Source organism: Strigops habroptila, chromosome 7 (genome assembly GCF_004027225.2).
Source record: "Strigops habroptila isolate Jane chromosome 7, bStrHab1.2.pri, whole genome shotgun sequence".
Lineage (NCBI taxonomy): Eukaryota > Metazoa > Chordata > Aves > Psittaciformes > Psittacidae > Strigops > Strigops habroptila.
The window spans coordinates 10,981,764-11,003,755 of record NC_044283.2 but is presented as its reverse complement, the minus strand read 5'-3'; the positions used below and the strand labels follow the sequence as shown (position 1 = coordinate 11,003,755).

The 21,992-nt window shown below is 41.8% G+C and overlaps 1 protein-coding gene across 1 annotated transcript; it reads left to right on the top strand.

Annotated features, from left to right (window-relative positions):
* The first annotated feature begins 13,168 nt into the window (after positions 1-13,168).
* Positions 13,169-20,861, top strand: GPR78 (G protein-coupled receptor 78). Its single transcript, XM_030493004.1, has 3 exons — positions 13,169-14,326; positions 14,820-14,933; positions 18,856-20,861. Exons 1-3 carry the CDS (start codon positions 13,659-13,661, stop codon positions 19,091-19,093), a joined length of 1,020 nt encoding a protein of 339 aa, XP_030348864.1. The 5' UTR covers positions 13,169-13,658; the 3' UTR covers positions 19,094-20,861.
* Positions 20,862-21,992: the final 1,131 nt, after the last annotated feature.

Sequence of the window (21,992 nt, the reverse complement as noted above, 5' to 3'; positions counted from 1 at the left end):
AATTCTTCAATATTAGCTGAAGAGAGACCCAAATCTTGAAAGACTGAAGTACATATAGCTTTGCAGAGGTTTCTTAATCTTTTTGAGGTCTAGAGATCAAAAGTCCTGAAAGGAGTAGAAATGTAGCATAAAGAGGTTAGAAATAACATTAATTTGGACAGAAAAAAGACAAAACCAAAACCAAAGCCAAAAACCAAGGAACCTAATAATAAAAAATGCAATGAGAGGCAAAAGACTGGAAAACTGTAATGATTTCTTGACAATAATCAAGAAGTGTATTATACAAAACTTTGCAAGATGATGCAGGAACAAAATAATCCAGTGGTTTAGAATGTGTATACAAAGCCATGATGCAATGGATTAATTTTGTTGCGATGTTAGCTATTAACCATGTTAATCAGAATTATTTCACTACTATTGCTTGAAATCATCTTCTTTTTCCTATAGAACATAAAAAGTAGATTTTCAGTTGTGTGGTGCTAGCACACATTAGCTCTTCTGTTGCATGGTGGTAGCAGGTTGTACAATGAAGCTCTGAGCCACCTCTTGGCATTGCAGAAATACAATGAGTAACGCAGGTGCCTTTTCTCTATGTCTTCAAAATGACTATTTCCTTCCTAAGGACCACATTGTTCACATTACCTGAAACACATCCAAGGAAATTTAAAGAAGTAAAACAAACAAACAAAATCTGAACTGTGCTTGACTGCAAGAAATGACTGAAACAGCCAAACCTGCAGAATTTCTAAAAACATGAAGACACACTAGATGTTTTCCTCCTTGAAAATATTTAAAGCCATTTTATTCCATTACAAGCTCACTGAAATAACCACTTTTCATACTATTGAGAATTTACTTAACATTCAAAATATGTATTTTGAGAACGCAATCCCTAGACTGAGGAGCACGTAAATTAAGAACCATTCCTCAACAGTTTCACTGTAGTTTTACTCTGACACAACCTTATATGTCAATTGTTTCATAGGGCCCTGTGAATCTAGATGAAACTATAATGCTAGATCTTCAGCCTCTGATAAATCTGAGTTCTTCTTCAATGAAAGAGGAGTTATTTACTGAAGAATAATATTGTATTAATAAATGGGTACCATTGATAATTAGTAACTGTATTATTATGATGACATAATAAATGACACTATATATTTGCACTCCCATTTACCTTATTTCGTCATATGTAAAAACTTGTTACATCTGTGTCTTGGGAGCTCTGTAGCAGCTAAAAGGATACAGCCTTTTGCCATCAAAAAATTGGGTTAAAAGCTGGCAGGTGGTCATGTACTCACAGGCATTGTAATGTAAGCTTTTACTGATAGATGTTGGGGGATGGTTCTCTTTCACATCTAAAAGAGGGGAGAAAATGTAGGTTTGATCTGTCAAAATATGAAGTCTTTCTAGTGAATGGTGTAGCACGCTCAGCTTCCAGTGACACGAAAGGAATGGGCCAAGTGGGTTCAAACCTAAGGTAATGAGAAATGCTATGACTAATTAAGTATCTTGATCTATTACAGCCTTATTTGTTATCTTCTGACTGTTTGCTGTCCCATCCTCTGCCCAGCTATCAAACAGCTGGTTAATAGAGAACAACACTTACCAGTCTGTATTTGGGTGTTTGCATACAGCTTCACAACAAACAGTTATGAATGAACAGCCATGAACAAACAGCCTTCAATGCATAAGCTTGAAAAAATGGTTGTGAACCAGCTCCGAAACTGAACTTTAATCTGAACAAAGCAAAAAAAAAGTGCCTAGGTTAGTCCACTAAATAATGCAACATACATTTATATAGCTACATTGCTACTTCTGTTCATCTTTCCAGGTATGTGGGCAGTAAACACATGCACCGGCCAAATAACTAATTTGCTTTTAGCCTGGCCTGGCAAGGCAGAGGGGTTTTCTTGTTAATCACCCTCCATCAATGCTTAGCCAGCTGAAAAGAACTCTGAACATGACACCCCTTGCTTTGCAGCACTAATGCTATAAATTGAGAATAATTTAAGGTAATCAATGATAGAACTAGATGCAGGGATGCTGCAGTTTATTCTTAGTGAGGCCAAATATATACATTCCCAGAGGGCAAAAAAAAGACTCAAATTCTCATTTAATTTTTTTTCCTGTTACTTATATCATCCAAGGACAGAAGACAAGGCTAGCAAAAACAAAAGAAAGTATAAACAAAACTGCAGAAATATAAGTAAAATGCAAATAAGCAACTAAAACAGATAACCTTAAACTGGATCACTTAGACATTATTTTTCCTGATTAACCCAGATTCTTTTCCCACATTCAGCATTTTGATTATAGACAAGGTTTTTTTTCCATTATTTTTTTTAATTCATATTTTTTTTCTACTTAAACCAGAAGAAAGCAGTAGCAGTTTAAGCAGAAATGATTGTCTGTTAGACCCACTTGGAAAAGTAAGGTACATGCTTAGTCACTCCAGTTTAATCTTACTGAGTGCCTTTGGGAATCAGGAAACTGAGGCTTCAGCAGAGCTGCTGGCCTAACCGCTGCTGGAAAGCTGCACTGCCAGCTGAGCCTGGAATAAGAAGAGGGAATGGGTATGAGCTGATCACCTGTGTATTGGAGAGGGGGAAACACTGCTCTTGGATCTGCATATTGTTTTGCTGTTACCTGGAGTCAGCAGGAATTTCATCAGTTTCAAATATGCAAAACTGGTTTTGCACCAAATTCAGAAAGGGACAGGAATAAAGTTCACAGATCAGGAAGCCTCCCCATGCTTCCAGTAGACGCTAACATCACCTGAAAAATGCTAGTCTTATAAAACAGCACGTCGTTTTATGAGATTGAAACTCTTGGTTTTGTTTCAGGATTGCTTATCATCAACCTGCAGAATCATCCTGCATGTCACTTGTATTCAAAAACATCATTTGGAGATTCTGAATGTAGAAATGGCTGGATTTCAATCATTGCTTTCATAAAAGTTGGGTTTTTTCTCCAACAACAGAATAAAGTTGTCAGGTTTTATTTGTGAGCTAGTTATTATAAAAATCGATTTACATAAAAGGCAATTTTAAATTGAGAAATACCATCAAATTGCTGTTTCTTAGAGAATACCATGGGAAATTGTTTTTGGTCTGTGATATTTAATACTTTGATCAGGGGCTTGGGAGATAATATAAAATCACTGATAAAAGCTTCGTCTCAAAAAGAGAATGGAGATAAGTAACAATGAAGAGGAGAGGTCTATATCCTAGAGTAGTCCAGATCAGCTAAACAAAAAGTACTATACAGTGTATGCTTTAAAACAGCCAGTGCAAAATCATACCCGTAGGGCCACTTAATTTAGCTTATATTGATAAGGAGACCTCTGAACTTGGGGAAAAAAGTCCTGTAACAAGGATTTTCAGGTAACTTTGAAATCAGCTGCATCTGATGCCACAGTGTGATGTTTAATATAAGCCTTCAGCGTATAACAGAGTACTGTCCATAATCAGTGTGCTGGGTATTACTTGTTGTGAGCGCATCTGGAAGGCAGATTGACAGTGAGAAACACATGTTGAACTGGAGAGGGCTCAAATTAAGGACTGGAAATTGGTAGACTTAATCTGACAGTTTACAGTAGCAGAGTTTAGGTAACTGACTCTTTAATCTGGTGAAGAAATGTGTAAGCAATCCCTTCCCCTGGGTGAAGTTGAAGCTGAACACATGAGATGTGCTCAGAAATGAGTCATAACTTTTTCAGCAGTGAGAGCAAATAGCCAGGACAAATTTGATAGATCCCCTGTAACAGATTCCTTGCATAAGATTTTCTTTGTCCTCAGGACTGAATATTCTGATTATTTTATTTATGCTGTAGTCCAAGCAAGATAATACGCTAGCCATTTTTGATAGAAAAACAGAATAAATTATCACAGCTCTTCCCTTTATTTGGTTTTATGATCTGTAAATCCTCTTAATGTACCTTGATTACTGATTTTCAACATTAGCTAATTAAAAAAAACCCTCTACAATTTTCAAGGCAGTGCTGTCTTTTAAGCTGTTATGCATAAACCCTTTAAAGCTAGCAAACACCTTGTTTTCAAATACAATTATGCAATATAATTGGAAAGAAATAGCACATACATAATATCAAAGAACTTGGAGTATTTTATAAAATTAAGTTAAAGAGTTGTTCCTGGCAGATTTTTACTAGATATATCCTCTTATCTCAAACAATGAGAAATACTGCTTATAAGTGTCTTGGTTACTGAGGCCAGCAATTGGTTTAGTTGACATATTATGACCCTGCTCATGGCAGGGGGGTTAGACCAGATGACCTTTGAAGGTCCCTTCAACCCAAACTGTTCTATGATTCTACGATTATCACGGTTGGTGATTACTCTTCTGCAGCAGGGCCTGGACTCCAGGTAGCTTACTCCCTGTCGAGCATGACTAGTGTTTCAGACCCATCCCTCTCCTCCATCCAGTGCAGCACTCAAAGGCTAATCGCTAAGTTCCAGCAAGTGAGGTGACACCTACTACTGCTCTGAGGAAAAAGCTGTCCCCACTAACCTGGCACGTTTCTCACCTGGTATGGTACGTCCTTCCTATCATTGACCTTGAACGGTGAGGCACATGAGCAAAGATGACAATATCTCATGCTTGGAGATGATTTTAAAGCAATTTACGCATTTTAGATATTGCTTAAAGAGCACTGAAAAGAAGAATTATTTGCTATTTCTATAAAGGGAATGTACAGGGCCCTCTACCAAGGTGGCACCTCACAGGCAGTAACTAAAAGACAGAGATTTTACCCTCTCCTGCACATACATTTGACAATGTAAATATGAGTTGGGGCACAGCAAATTGTGCAAGTAGGTGGGACAAGTGGGAGTTGGGGTAAGAATGGATAGAAAAACACAGAGTAAAGAGGGTACAATTTTGTGAGACATTTCAAGATATTAAATTAGTTTCTTTTCAACATCAAAACAAAATGAAAGCTTTCCAAATGTTTCACCGTAGGCAAGAAATAGTTGTTACCCACCAATCTGATTACTGGCCTCTGCAGGCTCAGCTCCCTCTTTGGGTTAAAACAAGGCAGAATTTTTACCCCACACTACTCAGGCAGATTAGGGAACTAAACCCAAGGTTTTCCTAACCTAGACTTGCAGCTGAATTAGCCTGGCTAGTGAAAGGGTTTTCTCTACTCCTGGAATTTATTTTTTTTTTGTGGAAACAAAGTACTCACAACAGCTATAGCCACCAGTTGCCCAGAACTGCTCTGTGTATGGCAACAGAACAGCACATTCTTATTTGCTCAATTCATTGCATGAAGTTAAGTGATGGGTTCAAAGCTCTGCTTGGCCGTTTCCAAGACTACTCTTATGTTAATGAAAACAATTATCCAGGAAAGAGACAAAACCATAAATGACCTAAAAAGGCACAAAAATTAATATGATTATGAAATATAATAATTCAGAATAAATTAATAATTTGTCATGCAACTCCAAAGAAATTGAAGAGGTTACAAAACTCAAGGGACCTCATTGGCATAAGGAGGAAAAACTGTTGTTCTAGGAATAATTGGTTTGCACTGGGCTTCTAAGTGAAGGTCAGATAGAGCACAGGGTAAGTTTTCTAATACTCTTGAAGAGCTGTGCCTGGCCAGGCATAACAGAGACTTTCAGCTATAAATGATCTCCCAGAGCCTTTCCCTACCTGTGAAAGACCTACATGCCCATCATCCTCCCTTAGGCCCAAGGTCTGAGAAAGCAACATGCAAAAATGTGATGTGGCAAACAAGCAAGCAAACAGTCCAAGGGTCCGTCAGCCCCTGCTGCCACAGACATGGGAGAGGTTATTCCAAGCATAGTGTTTTGGGGAAGAGGGCCCTTCCTGTGGCCTTCTGCGTAAGTGGGCAAAAGTAAGTGTAGGAGGAATGGCTCTAGAGGGCCATCATCCCCACCTTGTGCTTTGGTTCATCATTCCTGTGCATTTCTGAAGATCTTACTGACTGATAGCATTTGTTTGTGGAGGGGTTCCTAGCAGGACTGGGGACCAATTTGCCCCATGTTCTCCAGATGAAAACCCATCCCAGGTAAGGATAAGAGCAAGACCCAAGGAGGGGTATGATATTTATTTTTCACTTCTATGCTTCTGATGGGAAACTGAGTCTCTTTCTGCATAATCACAGGGGGTGATTTGGGGCTATATGTCAGTATTGTTCCTAAGCAACATCGCTTACTGTGGGAACCCCTGCTATGCTAGTGAGCAGAGTTTGTATTATACAGTGTCAATTTTGTCCTGGCAGTTCCTTGATTTTATTTCTTTACTCTAATGAAAGGGGGGCTTTTTGGTGTTGGGCTTTTTTTAATACCCTCAGTGAAACACGCAGTGAAAGGTGCATGATAATAGAGACCCAAGATAGCTGCGCACTCACAATAACCTGTGTTCACATTTAAAAGCCTTAGCCCCAGAGAGTGTTTTTGTGAAAGCTGCATAGCACAGGCCTATTTATTACCTGCCAATTCCATTTCTTAGAGTGAATCTCTTCTGAGCCAGAATGTTTTTTTCTGCAAGAACATGTTCCTGCGGATGGATGTGGAGGCGGGTGGATGGGTGGGTAGGCAGGAGAGAGGGATGGGTGTGATGGGAGGACAGTACCTAGATATTACAGAATTGCTGTAGAAAATATCCTGCTATTTATTCCTTGAAACAGATGGCGCCAGTTGATTACCTTCACCGATAGAAACTGTACCTGTTAGCAGGGGTGTGAAGAAACCTCTCTGCAGTGATTGCTTAGGGAAAGGCAAACTATTGCTTAGGGTATTCAAACAACAACCTGCCACAGAAAGATTAATGCTTGAAGGTTAAAACGATGGGGCAGGGTCAGCTCTGTACAACATAGGGCTGCTACCTCTGAATTATGGGGACTGGTGTGCTGCATGTCCATGAGGAGATAAGTTGCGCCTGTCCCTTAGGAAGGGATTTTCAGACCTGAGAGGCACTGTGTCATAATGCCAGAGCAATTTACCTTGCTGCGGCTGCTCTGGTCACAACTGAGTTCAACCCACAGTGGCTTGTCTGTCCCGCAAGCCCAGCTCCCTCTGTTCCTTTGATTCAGCGTCTGTTTAAACTGCTCCTGAGCAAACAGCTTAGAAAAGAGCTCTTGTCTGTGTTCACGCACTCCTTCCTCTACAGCTATCCAAAGGGCTTTGTGCATCTCTGTCGCTGAGCAGCTCAGCAGTGATCTCTGTCAGATCTGCCCTTTCACTGCACAAGGGATGTGTGTGTTGTGCTTGCTGAGAGTGATCTGTATAATAAACAACTATAATCAAAATGGACCCCACGTAGAAGCTTCATATAATTTCAACTGCCTTCTATTTGACTGTTTTCCTTTCCACTGCATTGGTTTTCCCAGTGGCTTTAAGGGACTCATATTGGGTTTGCACTGACTCAAGGAAAGCAGGATCAGTCTGTGTAAGATGAGGGGGAGAGGGGGGATTTTGAGCAAGTAAAGCAGGAAAAGTAGAATTTCTACAGTACAGCTGAACACATGCTGTTTTTTTCATATGCTGGCTCTTGGAACTTCACTGCAACAGTAAATAAATTGCCTCAGCAGTTTCTGAAAAATGCCATTTAATGTTTGCTGGCCCCTGGAAGTGCTAAACATTGTCACATTTGTAGAAAATGCCAGTAAAAGACTCCTGGGAATTTCATCCCCATGCCTGCAGCTTTGATAAGTTTTATAACAAGCTGGTGTAGTACAGCACTGCCAGTATGAACCACTGTGTATGTGAGGCACTGTGGAAAAATAGCAGGGAAAATGCACTTTAATTTTTATTCCCGTCAGGTTAAAAATCTATTGATATACCAAATCCTTAAGAAGTGGACAAAATAGATGAAAATGGAAGGAGGCTACATGTGCTTTTACATTGAGATTCAATAGGAATCCACTAGCCATTTCATTTTTTGCCAAGATTGCAGAAGAATTACACCTTTGTAAAATGAAAAATTCCAGTTATGGCCCAATTCCTAAATATTCCATTAAATCAGGAGTAACCCTGCTGTAGAACCAGTCTGAGGAAAGAACTGGCATAGTCTGGGTATTTTGAAGAACTTGACACTGAGTTATGGAAGACAGAGATTCAAGTTCCTGTGTCATTTGCTCAAGGAAAGAGTATTTCTCCATTAATATTTCAGACCTGCATTATAGACGTAAAGCTGTTGGGTGTTTAAGCTAGTTAGTGTTTGTTTACCTTCTGACTCAAATTTCACTAAGATCAATATATTTTCCTGCTCAGTAGAATAGCATATTTTTGTATTCACATTTTTGCCTGTACTTGAGTTAAAAAAAATCCAGAAGGCTTTATTGCAAAGCCGAATCTTGCAATACAGAATTCTGGTTCTACCTGCTGCCTCATGTTGTGTAAGAGGAAGACAAAATGAACTAGTGGGAGAAAGAGGAAGCACTGACACATATTCATACATATCCATTTTCAGAATTGTATCACAGCTGAAACTGTTTTGAATTCTGAGTATTTTGCTCTTTTCCTCCAGTATTTGTGTATTTCCACTTCCATTAAGAAATATCAAAAACCAGAATAAGAGAATCATAGAATAATTTAGGTTGGAAAAGACCCTTAAGGTCATTGAGTCCAACCATTAACGCAACCATTAACTGCCAAGTCCACCACAAAACCATGTCTCTAAGTGCAGCTTCTACACATCTTTTAAATACCTCCAGGGATGGTGACTCCACTGCTTCCCTGGGCAGCCTGTTCTGATGCTTGACAACCCTTTCGGCGAAGAAATTTTCCTTAATATCTAATCTAAACCTTCCTTGGCACAACTTGATGCCATTTCCTCTTGTCCTGTCACTTGTTACTTGGGAGAAGAGACCAACAACAGAAAGAAGGCTAGATACAGCCTTCTTTCAGGTAGTTGTAGAGTGATAAAGTCGCCCTGAACCTTCTTTTCTCCAGGCTGAACAACCCCAGTTCCCTTAGCTGCTCCTCATGAGACTTGTTCTCTAGACACTTGTTTGTTGTTACTCTTTGGACACGCTCCAACACCTCAATGTCTGTCTTGTAGTGAGGGGTCCAAAACTGAACACAAGATTCAAAAAGTGGTCTCACCAGTTATTCTTGTGGTATTTTTATCTGTTTCTTCAAACCTCAGCTCCATCTTCCAAAATCAAATATTTCTGCTAGAATTACTCTGAGATCAATTTTTGTAGACTGTAGGAATATGTGTAGTTTGCATAAACACAAATATGAGCCAAAAGAGTTTTGCAAGTTTTTTTATACAACTTCAAGATTCTGTTGAATTATGAGACTCATTATTACAATACTTAAGCAATTTTAAGTAATTTAAGTCTGCATGTTGCATGGTTGAACTTCATATCTCTTTTACTCTTCTCCCTTCCCAGGGAGTTATGTAGTTATGTAGTTATGTAGTTGTAGTTATGACAAATACACATGCTTTTTACTACTCCAATTTTTTTCCATGCAAAGTGAGGGTCCACAGGAGGAATGTGTAGATCTTTTGGTTTGGCTTTACTCCATTTTAGGAAGATCTTTATGACAAAGCTCTTCCACAGGTGGTAAATATGCCAACTGGAATTCTGCCACAGGAACAGTGTTGCAGAATTGTATTAGACTGATGAGTCAGGCCTTGTATCTTTTCTGAAGAGACTAACATCATGTCAGTTATCACATTACTACTATCTGCTTGCTTATTTTTCTTAGTGTTCCAGAAAGAATAAAATCTGTATTAGTATAACAGGTAAGGATGTCCTGCTTGCTCAAGGACCCTATAGTTCAAATCATAATAAGGCAGGAATAAATGAAGGAATTCAAAAAGAAAATGAGTTTCTGTAGAGTCTTAATAGACTGAAGGACTCCAGATTCACTAAAGCTTCATTAACTAAAACTAATGCAACAGCAACATACCCGCTGCCATTGTGGTGCTGAGAAGATATTTCCATGTGTTTGTTGGGAACTGTGATTACCAGAACTATTTACAGAACATACTGAAAAATCTCATGGATGTTACCGGTCTTGCTCAATTTTGAAATGGGTCCCTTTTTAGCAAGTGGCCTAGAAGTTGAAAGGTTTGTTTTTAACATCAGTTCTGTGAGTCATTCCATTTCCCCCCATATTGGTTAATAACATTTAATTTCCCTCTCTTTACCTATCGTAAGAGAATCTGGGGGAAAGGGTTGCTTTTCTCTGTACTTACGAATTATTTGATATAATTTGTTTGCGATCTCCTTCTTTCATGGTGCTTTCTTAAAATTAGAACCAAATTAAATGTGTTCCTAGTCATTGCAGAATACATTGATTAGGGATGAATTATGCTCAGTTGTGATCTAGATTGAAATTTGCATGACACATCTCTCCTGGAGTGAAACTAAAAGGGAATTTGAATTATCCCCTATTCCTTTCCAAAGAATACAGTCCATTAACAATTAAACCCAATAAGTTGCAGTCAATATTTAGAACAGATGAATGTGTAGATTTAATGAATGATGCAGATCTTAGAATAAAAGTCTCAAGTACTTACCTAATCTGTGCTAACTAATAGTCTGTGTCTATTAAAGGGCAATTAATGACAAGCACCCCTTTTTTTTCCTTATTTGTAATGCAGCAGTCTCCACAGTCCCCAGTTTCAATCAAGACAGCATCCTTGATTATGAAAGTAAACACTGTAAGATCTTGATGGGGAAAATATGTGTGTTTAGTGAGTTATTTGCAGTGATTTATGGATGTCTGCTTAAGGTCATGCGAAAGGTAGGAGGAGTACATGTGTTTTCAGGGGCTAAGGTGGCAGATGCCTGCTTTTGCAAAATCACAGTGGCAAGCTCCAGCCTTCCAGTCTCACAAAAGCAACTGTTTTCAGCCTCATAAGCTGTAAATGGTGATTTGAACATCAGACTGAAAGGTGGCCAGTATGAAGTGTTATGGGTTGCTGCCTGTAAATGGGAAAGGATCAGAAGAGGACCCGCATCCCACAGGAAGTTATGCATATGCTTAGCTTGTCATCTTGGCAAACGTTCACTGAAAACAAAAGGGAAAATCTAACAGTGCCATCCCTGCTGGGTTCTTTGAGCCCTGCATATTGTTGCAGAAGAACATACAATTCACTGTACAGGTGAAAAAGAAGCATAATTCTTTTCATGGCATTCTGCCACTTGTCACCTTTTTTTTTCCCCCTTGTCTTATTTTGGTGTGTACTTTCTCCATTAGTTTTCAGAAACAATTCATTCTTCATTTGAAAAGGCTGTATGAGAGAAATTATGTGTGTATGTGCCTTCTGTCTGCATGCAACAGGAAATAGCTTCTCAAGTAGCTTCCACAGTAAGAGAACAGCACATCTAGGTTGTCTCTGTGATGCTATAAAATAGCATCTATCCCACCTGACATCACTACACAGACAGCCTCTAATCCCAGATGGCTAACATAAAAGCTCTGTAACCTTGTGGTACTATTAAATGAAAGGTAAGCCATAGATGGGTTCTGACTAGTAGGAACCTTAAGAATTGCTGATGTGAGAGAAGGAGTAATTGCAGAACCTCTGCTCTGCATGGATGTATCCAGCTTCTCTCACAACAGTTCACTTCTTCCCAACCCTCTGTGCAGTGTCTGGTTCTGCAGTGTTGGTTCCCTGATGATATAAATGTAACAACTGAACTCTGAGAGAACTGGTATTGTCAGTCTGTTATAGACTATTTTTTTCTCAAATGCTTACACAGATATATAGTGGATTTTTGTTCATCAAGCACTGCCAACTGTATCTGCTCCTTTTTAACTTTGGAAATGACAGCTTTCTGATCAAAGAAAACCTTCATTTTCTTTCCATCCTGAAGAATAATACAGTACTGGTTCTCTTCCAAATAACACATCTCATGTCTTGTTGCTTTGCTTTTTCCTTAAGACACAAAACTTACCATAACAAGCTTTTCAATTAGGGCCTGATCCAAAACTTGTAACTGCTATTGGAAAACAAAAACAAAATACAAACACTGCCTTCAGGGTCTGTCAAGTAGTTTTGTGTGCAGTTGTTCACACAGTGGTCACACTTGCGTGACAAGGCTACATTGTAGGGACAAGACATACAATACAGCATTTCCTTAGGATATTAATAATCATTTTGGATAGTGGGAAAGCTACCTTTTCTTCTCCTTTTTCTTCATGTCAGTTCTGGCAATCAACTGTAAAATGTGACGGTGATTAGACATGGCAGCTTTCTTCTGTACCAGTGTTTTGATGCACCAAAACTTATCCCCTCTTTTTTTTTTTTCTATTTCTTTTTCTTTTATTTTTAATCAAAACCAAAGATTTATGGCATTTTTGGGAATTAGGTGTGCAATCCACTTTCCTGACAGGTGCTGAGGGAGAATTTCTGGACTCTTTCATTCCTGTCTTTTCAGCTTTTGCCACAATGTGATAACTGAAAGAACCCTTCTTACCATCACGCTGTCATGTTAACAAACTGTGTAAATGGAGAACAGTAAGAGAGATACTTCAGTTTTCCACAAAGTGGGCCAGCATCACCCTAATGTGGGCACTTGTTCAGTCAGCTGGGGCTTTAAAAGTGTGAGTCCAAGTGGCCAAAGTCTCTAACCAAGCAACATCCTTCGCTTCTGGCTGGTGGGGAAGTGTTAATATGCAGGGGGGCAACCATACTTCCTCTAGGCGCTAAGAGATAAAGGGGGAGACAGGGCAAGTAATCCCTCAGTTGGAGGGGGGGCACAGGCACTGGCTTTTCGACAGGATCCAGGAATGCTGGCAGCAGTCGGTGCTTTCAGGGTGTGCCTGAGCCCTGCGCAGGGATTAAACTAGTAGCAACTCCTCGCCAGCCAGGTCTGATCCTTTCTGCTCTGCGCATTAGCGGAAAGTTGGGCTTCCTGTTGCGCTCGCCTGCGGTCCGGGAGTGGATCAGAACGATCCGCGATCCCTGGCTGAGCCTGTGCCTCGTAGCCGCTCGTCTGCGCATGAGTCGCCGCGGGAGGCTCGGCGGCTCGAGTATTTCAGGGGCTGGGCACCGGGGGAAGATGCTCAGTGCCTGAAGGAGGCCGTGCGCCCAGAGGAGGGGCAGCCGCGACGGGACATGGAGCGGGCGCCGGCGCGGGGGGCACGGCGGACCGCGGCCTGAGGCCAGGGCGGCGCGGCCGTCGGGGCAGCGCCCGCTTCAGCACCGCGGACAGCGCGCAGCGAGCACCGCGCCCTGGGTCCCCCCAGCCCCGGCCCGGCTCCCAGCTCCAGACCGCAACATCCCGGCCCCGCTAGCCTCGGTTCTCGGGTGCCCCGGCCCCGCTAGCTCCTACTCGCATTCCCGGGTCCCCCGGTCTCCCCCCTACCTCCGGCTCCGGCCGCCGGGTGCCCCGGCGCTGCTCCAACGGACCCCGCTCGCCCGCCGCCTAGCATCGCTATCAGGGAATCCCGCGGGTCCTCTCCGCTCTGCCCCGCCCGGCCGGCCCGTCAGCCCCGCTCCCTTCGTCCCTCTCTCTGCACATTCTGCTCTGCCTCCCACCCGCTGCTGCTCTCCCTACACCCCGCTGCCCCGGCCCCTGCCCCCCGGTCCGCGCCGCCGGCAACATGCGCGGGCGGTCGCGGGCGGCGGCAGGCGAGGCTGCGGTGCCGGCTCGGGTGCCCCCTTCCTCCTGCCCTCGCCCGCTCCCGGCGACCCGCTGAGAGATGGACTTGGCAGGCGTGCTGCTGGCGTTGCTCCTCGTGCTGGTGCTGGTTGTCTCCCTGCTCTCCAACCTCCTGGTGCTGCTATGCTTCGTCTACAGTACGGAGATCCGCAAGCAGGTCGCCGGGGTTTTCCTGGTGAACTTATCGTTTTGCAACCTGCTTCTCACCGTCCTGAACATGCCTTTTACCCTTCTGGGGATCCTGAGGAACCAGCAACCCCTCGGGGGCTGCGTCTGCAAAGCGGTGGGTTTCCTGGAAACTTTCCTGACTTCCAACACGATGCTGAGCATGGCAGCACTCAGCATCGATAAATGGATTGCCGTGGTGTTCCCCTTAAGCTACACTAGCAAGATGCGGTATAAGGACGCTGTGATACTGATGGGCTACTCGTGGCTCCACTCCCTCACGTTCCCCTTGGTATCCTTGTTTTACTCGTGGGTAGACTACAGCAGCGTTTATGCCTCTTGCACCTTGCACCTGAAAGAAGAGACAGAGCGGAGAAGGTTTACAGTGTTCACCATCGTCTTTCACTCCACCAGTTTCATGCTATCACTGGTGATCTTGTGTTTCACCTATTTAAAGGTGCTGAAAGTTGCACGGTTCCACTGCAAGCGGATAGACATTATCACCATGCAGACTCTGGTTTTGCTGGTGGATATCCACCCCAGGTAACGCGTGTGTGTTTGTATGCACAGTCCCGGGGCACCCGCGGTAGGTACCCCGGGCGGAGAGGATGCCCTGCCTCCCCCCAGCACCCCATCCTGCCCGCCCCTACCCCGGCCACATGGCGAGCGCTTCTGCCTCTAGTATCAGACGCCGCTTATAGTGCCAGAAAACGGTGGGTTGTGCATTTGTAACCTGCTTTATTTAAATGCTAATCCCGCTCCGACGGGTGCTCCCGTTTAACCGGAAGCCGCTGCTTGGGTGAGTGCGATCGTCTCCAGGCTCGGCGGGGCGGGGGCTGCCCTCTCTTCCCCGGGGACTGCCCTCCCTTTCCCCGGGATTGCCCCCGTCTCTGGCCGGCGCAAAGGCTACCCTGATCTCCCCTTCCTGGTGCAGCGGCTCTAGGTCCGGGAGCGGATCCTTCCCTTCGCTCTTGGACTCCTCTCCCGCCTCCCCGCTTCTTGCTTTAACCCACCGACTGCTCTTTTCCCTTCGCAGTGTGAAGCAGCGCTGTCTTAATGAGCAGAAACGGAGGAGGCAGCGGGCTACCAAGAAAATCAGTATTTTTATAGGATCATTCGTGATCTGTTTTGGTCCTTACATTATCACCAGGTTAGTATCGCCTGTTGGGGTGGGAGACTTTCTGGGACTGATATGGCCTCGGATGTGCAGGTGCCTGGGGGGAGAAAGGGGGGGTCTACAGCTAATTTTGGGGTGCCAGAGCCTGGCAGAGACCAGGGGCCGGTTCTGAGTGGCAAAGCGCACTCACGCTCACACACACTTACACACAGTGACTCTGCCTGCGCACCCAGCCTCTGGCTTTCCTTTCCCCATTGCAGCCAGGTCTGGGCACCACTGCCAAGAGCAAGAGGCTTTTAGGACAAGTACCAGGAATTAATTACATGCCAGTGGGAGATGAAGACAGTTTAAAAGACTCATCACCCTTCCTTATTAGCACAACCCAAGCAATAGAGGGGAAAGCAGACAGCTTTTCCTGATTAGCTTACGTCTTTTTTTCTTTTTTAAGGCATAAGGCCAAGCTTGATGCTATTGGAAGCTGAAGTGACATAATTTACATTTATCCAGGCTGATAATTTCTCAGATAAGCTTTGTGTCTAGAAACATTAATGTCTCTAAAATGCATTGCTAATGGTGCAGCATGGCCTTGTGATGAGGTGTAAGAGTTATCTCCCAGGAAAACCAACCATTAGATTTTTTAAATGTATAAGAAACATCATGCTCCTCATGCCAGTAACCTAGCCAGAGTTATTGGCATCCACCCTGGTGGTCTGCACCTTTATAAGTAGTCATGCCTCATTCTCATTCCATACTTGTATAGTCTTTATAGCACATATGGTTATTATTTTATAACTTGCATAAACCAGTGAGCTGGAAGCTAACGTAACTACACTGAATTGCCGCACCTCAGGGTTTAGCCTTTCATCTCTGGACTAAAATGGGCTACATGGTTCAAAAGTGATTTTTTAGAGTATTTCCCACTTGACAGTGTGTCCAAGACACCCTCGAATACTGACTTCTGCCAAGGAAGGGGCACTAGTCTGCAAACCCACCCTGCTGAGGGCTCCTCAAGGTTGCTACCGAGCTGCCAGGGTCTGCACCCACCCCAGCTTATAGAAATCAGCCAGCTTTAGTGCACTGATCCTACACAGCCACATACACATAAGCCATTTATGACCATTGTCTTTGCCCTTTTCTTCCACAGATTTAGGCCTCTGCACAAAAATGACTACATTTTTTAACCTTTAGGATGACATGTATTTCAGTTCCCATTTATAGGTTGAAGGGATTCTTGACTGATTGCCTGGATAACTGCTGCTTTCTTTTTTTCCCCTGCTGTTGAAAGGATTATTACAAATATTAACATTACATCACAGAGTAAAAAGGTTAATTGATCACTGTTCAGTACATTCTGAGTCATTTTCTATTCACTTTTGCCATAATCAGGATATAATTATATTGAGCAAAGTGGATTTTGCCATCTTCTTTCCATCTGAACATTACCAAGCTCAGCAAATTCCAGCACTGCCACATTTTTCAGGGTGAAGATACTTCTCATAAACTTCTAAAATGAAAGAGACTTCCTTCTTTAGACCTTGCATTTGGCAAATGTGAGGTGGTGCATTTTCTATGTGTGACAAACTGGTACCTTACGTGTCACTAGAGAGAAGGCTGAGGGCTGGTTGTGTAAATGTGTGTGTCAAAGCACAGCTTCTGTCTCAGCCACAAGGACCGAGTTGGTCAGTGACAGCAAAATGGGCAGGGTCTGGGGAGGACATTCTCAAAGGCTTTTTGCCTCAGTGGCAAGACAGTTTCCAGGCAGCACTAGATAAAAGGCGGTGGTGGAGGTGAGACTGGAGGACTTGCTGCCATGCCCATTTCTCCTTTCTTCCTCCCTTCTGGTTTCCAGGCGGGTGGCACTGAAGCAATCTCTGTGGAGGCAATGTGAAAGATACCCTCCCTGTTTTCTTGCTATTTGGCCCGGTGACTCAGGTTGCGTTGTGAGCTCAGTATTTGCTCCTCATTTCAGAAATGTGAATGAGATTAGGATCATTAGCAATATATTCTTCTGTTCACTAAAAGCCGACAGATGAATTTCATCTTTTTTGTAACAGCACTGAAAACAAGAAAATGATACTAAGATGCATTCAGATGGATATTTCTCAGGCTGACTTGATTTGGCCAGACCCTTTATCTTATTAAAATCTGTGTAATTTTTCTTCTGTTGGCTTCAGTGCAATTGTGTTTGGGCCCATAATACATAAAAGGGAACACAGAGTAATACATCTATTTCCATGACCGAAAGATACCTTACTCTTCTTATTTAATGTCTTCATAAAAATATCAATTGTGTAAATATCAAATGTGTATTTCTTGTATTAGGACAATATACAGGATGGGATAAACCTGAGCAACCATGCAGCAAGTGTCATTCATTGTACAATTATTTATATCTCACATTTTCTGTCTTCCTGTTCTGTTTTGAATTCACTGGAATTTTTTCCAAGCAGCTTCAAACAAAAGTCATTGGTTTTTAAATGCACTTGCCATAAGAATGATTTCACTTTTATACATATAAATGTGAAATTTTTCTGTCAGAGTTCAATCCCTTGTTGCAATGTTCAGTCCTAGAGGTGGTAAGTCAGTTTTTCGATGCAGAAGGATTGGAAGAGCTTCAAAAGTCAACGCCCTGCAAATTGGAAGCTCTGCACTTTGGAAAGAGGCCAGAAGGTTCTTCAAACCTTGAGAAAGCTTCTGATCTAATATCTTCAAACAGTGATCTTTTTAGGCTACAGAAAAGGGCTATTTTATCTCATGGTACTTTTTTTCCAACCTGGAATGAATATAGCAAAGCAGTATATTCTTGCTCCTGCAAAAGGTTTCACAAAAGATGTACGAATAATAAAAACTTCTCACCCTGTTCTTTCGGCCCTCCTGGAGAGTTTGCCTGCTGCAGATAAGCTGTGTGCCAGACTGTTGCTGAAACCGTCTGAAGGTTTGCTCTCACTTCTATGGAAATTGTTTAACTTAGTTGTGGTTTCTCCCCCCATGATTAATACACCCATCTCAACTGAAGTGCTGAGGCCACTAAATCATCCATGAAGCACAGACTAGGAGACACAGGTCTGGAGACAGCTGGCTGTTTATATAATGATGATAAAAGTGTTGTCTCCTTGGTTTTTTTTGGCCAAACTAGCGGTCAGCCAAGTGCACGCAGAAACTTTAATAGGTAAGTAGATGCAGTTGTGCTCCTAAGCATACTATGGGATTGCAGATGCCACCCAAATCTCTCTGAGATACTGCCGTGTTCTTCATAGTACAGTAGTCTACCATGAATCCTCTTTGCACACGTGATAATTCACAGCAGTGGTGTAATGCAGATTCACTTTTCTGTATCTGAGGGGTGGATTCAGTGACCTAGACAAGGTTTCTGGTGTCATTTGAGATGCTACATAGTATCCAAAACCTCTATGTAGGTTGGCAGATATGACACAGGACCTAGAGACCAACAACTTCCAGGAGCAGCAGCCTGATGCCAAGGATGTTATGCCCAAATGTCTCAACTGTCACTAGACAGCTGTACTTAGGCAACTGAGTTGAGTGCACCTGGGTGCCACAAGTCACATTTGTCTATCTCAAACTTGCCATGGGAGAGGGGTAGTTAGTTATGTCACTGAAATTTTGACCACTTGCCAGCAAAACTTTCGAAATTCAGAAAGTGAGCAATAAACTGCAGCACTTTCTTATCTCTGATGCATGGGAGCATTAACCTTGAAAACACACTTTTTCTCTCTTTCCATAGAGAGAATGATTCTTGTTTTGCAGTGGCCTTACTAGGAAAGTTCCCTTTGCCTTTATTGAATACAAGGAGTAAGTACAGAGCCCTTCTCCTGCAGGGACTGTGTACTGTAAGAAAATAAGTGCTACCTTAATGTTTCATGAGGCATGACTTGTGGACTGGGCTTGGTGTGAATATAACACTCAAGTGTTTCCATCTCTCTTTAATGTTTGACAGGTTGATAGAGCTCCTTCCTTTTGTTACCATAAATTACTACTGGGGAATTATAAGCAAGTGCCTCACCTACAGTAAGGCTGCCTCAGATCCATTTGTTTACTCACTTTTACGTCAACAGTACAAAAAAGTTCTGATCAACATCATCAATAGGATACTTAAGAGGGACCTGTATCCGTCCTCGGGGTACAACAGCTCTCTTGACACCGAAAACGATTACTGCTTGCACAGAACAAACTAACAACATGAAAAGCATTCTCCTTCGAGTGAGACAGGTGTTTGCTGCTGCTGGAAAGCTGCCTTTCCCCTCTCAAGCCGACAGTGGTGACAGTGCCTCCAGGGTATGAAAGCTGCAGTAATACAATGCATTTAATTGTGGACTTTCATGAAAGGCTCTGCCCTGGTCTGCAGCCAAGTACAATATTCGGCAAAGTCATGTCCCTGAGCGAATGGAGTAGGCTTGAGGGGTTTTAAGAGAGCCTTTGGAGGTTTTAGAGAAGCTTAGAGGGCTTTTAATGTTTCATGTCTGAAGACTTGGTATGTCTTGGAGCACTCCACAACAGATGTGACATTCCAGTGTCTTCTGGGACCATAGGAATCCCTAGGATGGAAGGAATGGTTGAGAGTCCACAGTGCTGTGCATGTAACTCAGCAGCCAAGGATCTGCTCTATTAGCTTTGAACATTACAAATAAGTCTTCTAATTGATTGATTTATTGTATTGGTGCCTCAAGTGAGTCAGCACTTTGAATCTGAGATCGTTGTTACTATTATATATTACTAGGCATCATGATTGTAACATAGCCTTTAGGAAGTGGTACATATATTTGATATGCCAGTATTCTATCAAGCATAACCAAAGTCCACACATCTGAGTTACTAATATTTAGCACTTCAGTGGTATGTGATTACAATAACAGCAACAGTAACAAAGACATATACGGAATTTAGTTAAATAGCACTGTAGTTCCATCACTGAGCTAGTAGTCCTATTCAAACAAGCTTTTATTCAGAAAAAAAAAGCAGTTAGGCAGTAGAAGTGACAGATACCACTGTGTTGAAGATATATTACTTCGGAAGTTATGTGTTTTCAAAGAACAGGCTAAAATATATTAATTCTTTTTAAGGGATATGTAATGTGTAAAATATTTCATGCATTGGCTATATTTGGTGGATTGTAATAATATTGTACGATCTTTTCTTTTGTAATGATCAATTAATCTGATGATTTTAACTGATACCAAGAGATGTCCGAGAAATATTATAACAGACGTGCTGCAAAATGACCAGAAACATGAAGCTGCTTTATTATTACATGTATTTTTCTCTTTTATTTCTTTTTAAATCTAAACAGGCTTTGGAAAAATGTGGGAATTATTTTTGAACTATATTCCTTTGATTATATGACATGAATTAAAATATTCTATGGCATTCAGTAAGCTACTATTTTCTAATTGATTACATAAGGGTAAAATTTAAGAAATTCTAAAGTATATTTTAAGGGAAAAAAGAAGAAGATGGTAAATAACACTTATTTTTTATGTAACAATGGACTTGACCTTATGAAGCATTGAGAAGGCTATTCTTGGTAAGTGTGTGATTAGGCACAAATATAATTTCCTTTGAAGTTAACAGCTCTATTCCCATGCTGAAAATTAAGTACACACTTAACCGTGTTGTAAAATCAGTGTTGAGCAGTCAGTACATCAAGAGAGTTTTCCTCACCATCCACAATGAGGAAGGAGAGTATCTTATTGCAAGCCCAGTGAAGTCAAGGAAAGGTGATGCTGCGTGACAAGTACAATGTTCTCTTACCTCCTGCTTTTAATCTCTGAGGCCTTTCTGATGCTTTTTTTTCCCCTGTGCAAGTACCTTAGGCCTCTGTGTTTTGCATCTATAGTTATGCCTGTGTTTAAATTGAATGTACTATAATGGTTTTGTCTTCTTAGTAACAGTATTTGTACTCTCTCCAATTTTGTGTAAATACAGTATTTCAGAAAAAAAAAGAAGTTGTCTATGGAATCTTTCCAGTTTTACTGTCTCCTGTCTTCCTCCACATGCCTCCTGCTACAAAACCCCAGTGCTTCAGTCTTTCATTTCAGCTGCCACATAAGAACCACATATGTCTGTGGGGGGTGGATGCTAAATTTTCAGTCATTTCTTAGTCACTTTTGTGCCAAAAGGTTTTGATAAACCAGAGCATTTATCTGTGAATGAGTTTAACGATACCTACAATTGTTAGCTTACCTTTGGTTTCCTAAAAAAATGGTGCTCACTTTAAGAAAGGAATATGTTACATATAGTTAAGTGTATTAAATTGTCACCTCCAAAACATACAAATGAAATAAAGCTTTACTGTTATTTTTTTTCTATTTTAGTATCAAGAAAATAGTAAAGGCAAAAAAATAAACTTTCTAGCTATTAAATTGTAAGTCACATTTTAAAGGTATAAAACATAGTATAAAGGTATAGAACATAGTTAAACTGCTACATCGGCTATTAAATTAATTCATGAAGCATATTCATGCCAGTTAAGGAGGTTTTCATGTACACACTTTACAATACCGCTCAACCTCACAAAGCATTGAACATTTCTGGAGGTGCTCAGATCTAGATGGGAATAAAAAAAAAGAAAAACAAACAAAAGAAAAGATTTTGAGCCTCTGCTGTGTGTAGCAGAACATCCTTTCAATTTGATTTCATAGAAAGTTAGGAAGCTAAGATCTGCAATATGCTGTAGACCAGAAGCTAAGGAAGGGCGAGGAGAGCTGTAGTCCTATTTATCTTTATTTGCAATGAAGTTCAACTGCCTTGTTTAGCATTACCAAAAGATGTCTTCCGCTGCTCAGTATGCACAGCCAATTCTGCAGGTAAATTTTTCTTTCTCTCTTTTTCTCACTCCCTACTACCCACCAGAGAAGGGCTTGCTCTTTTTCTAACTAAGCAGGAAGCATTCAGTGGGAAGCCTCAGTTTCTTTCCCCCAGCTTCCTGATGTAGGCAAAACTTGTTAGCTTGGTGCTTCATTCACCATGCCCTGGGTTATTCAGTGATGGGAGGAGGTAGGGGGAAACTACATTTTGCCCCCATTTTTGGGGATGCTGCTAAAAGGATCAAATGATTTAGTTCTATATTGGAAGTGA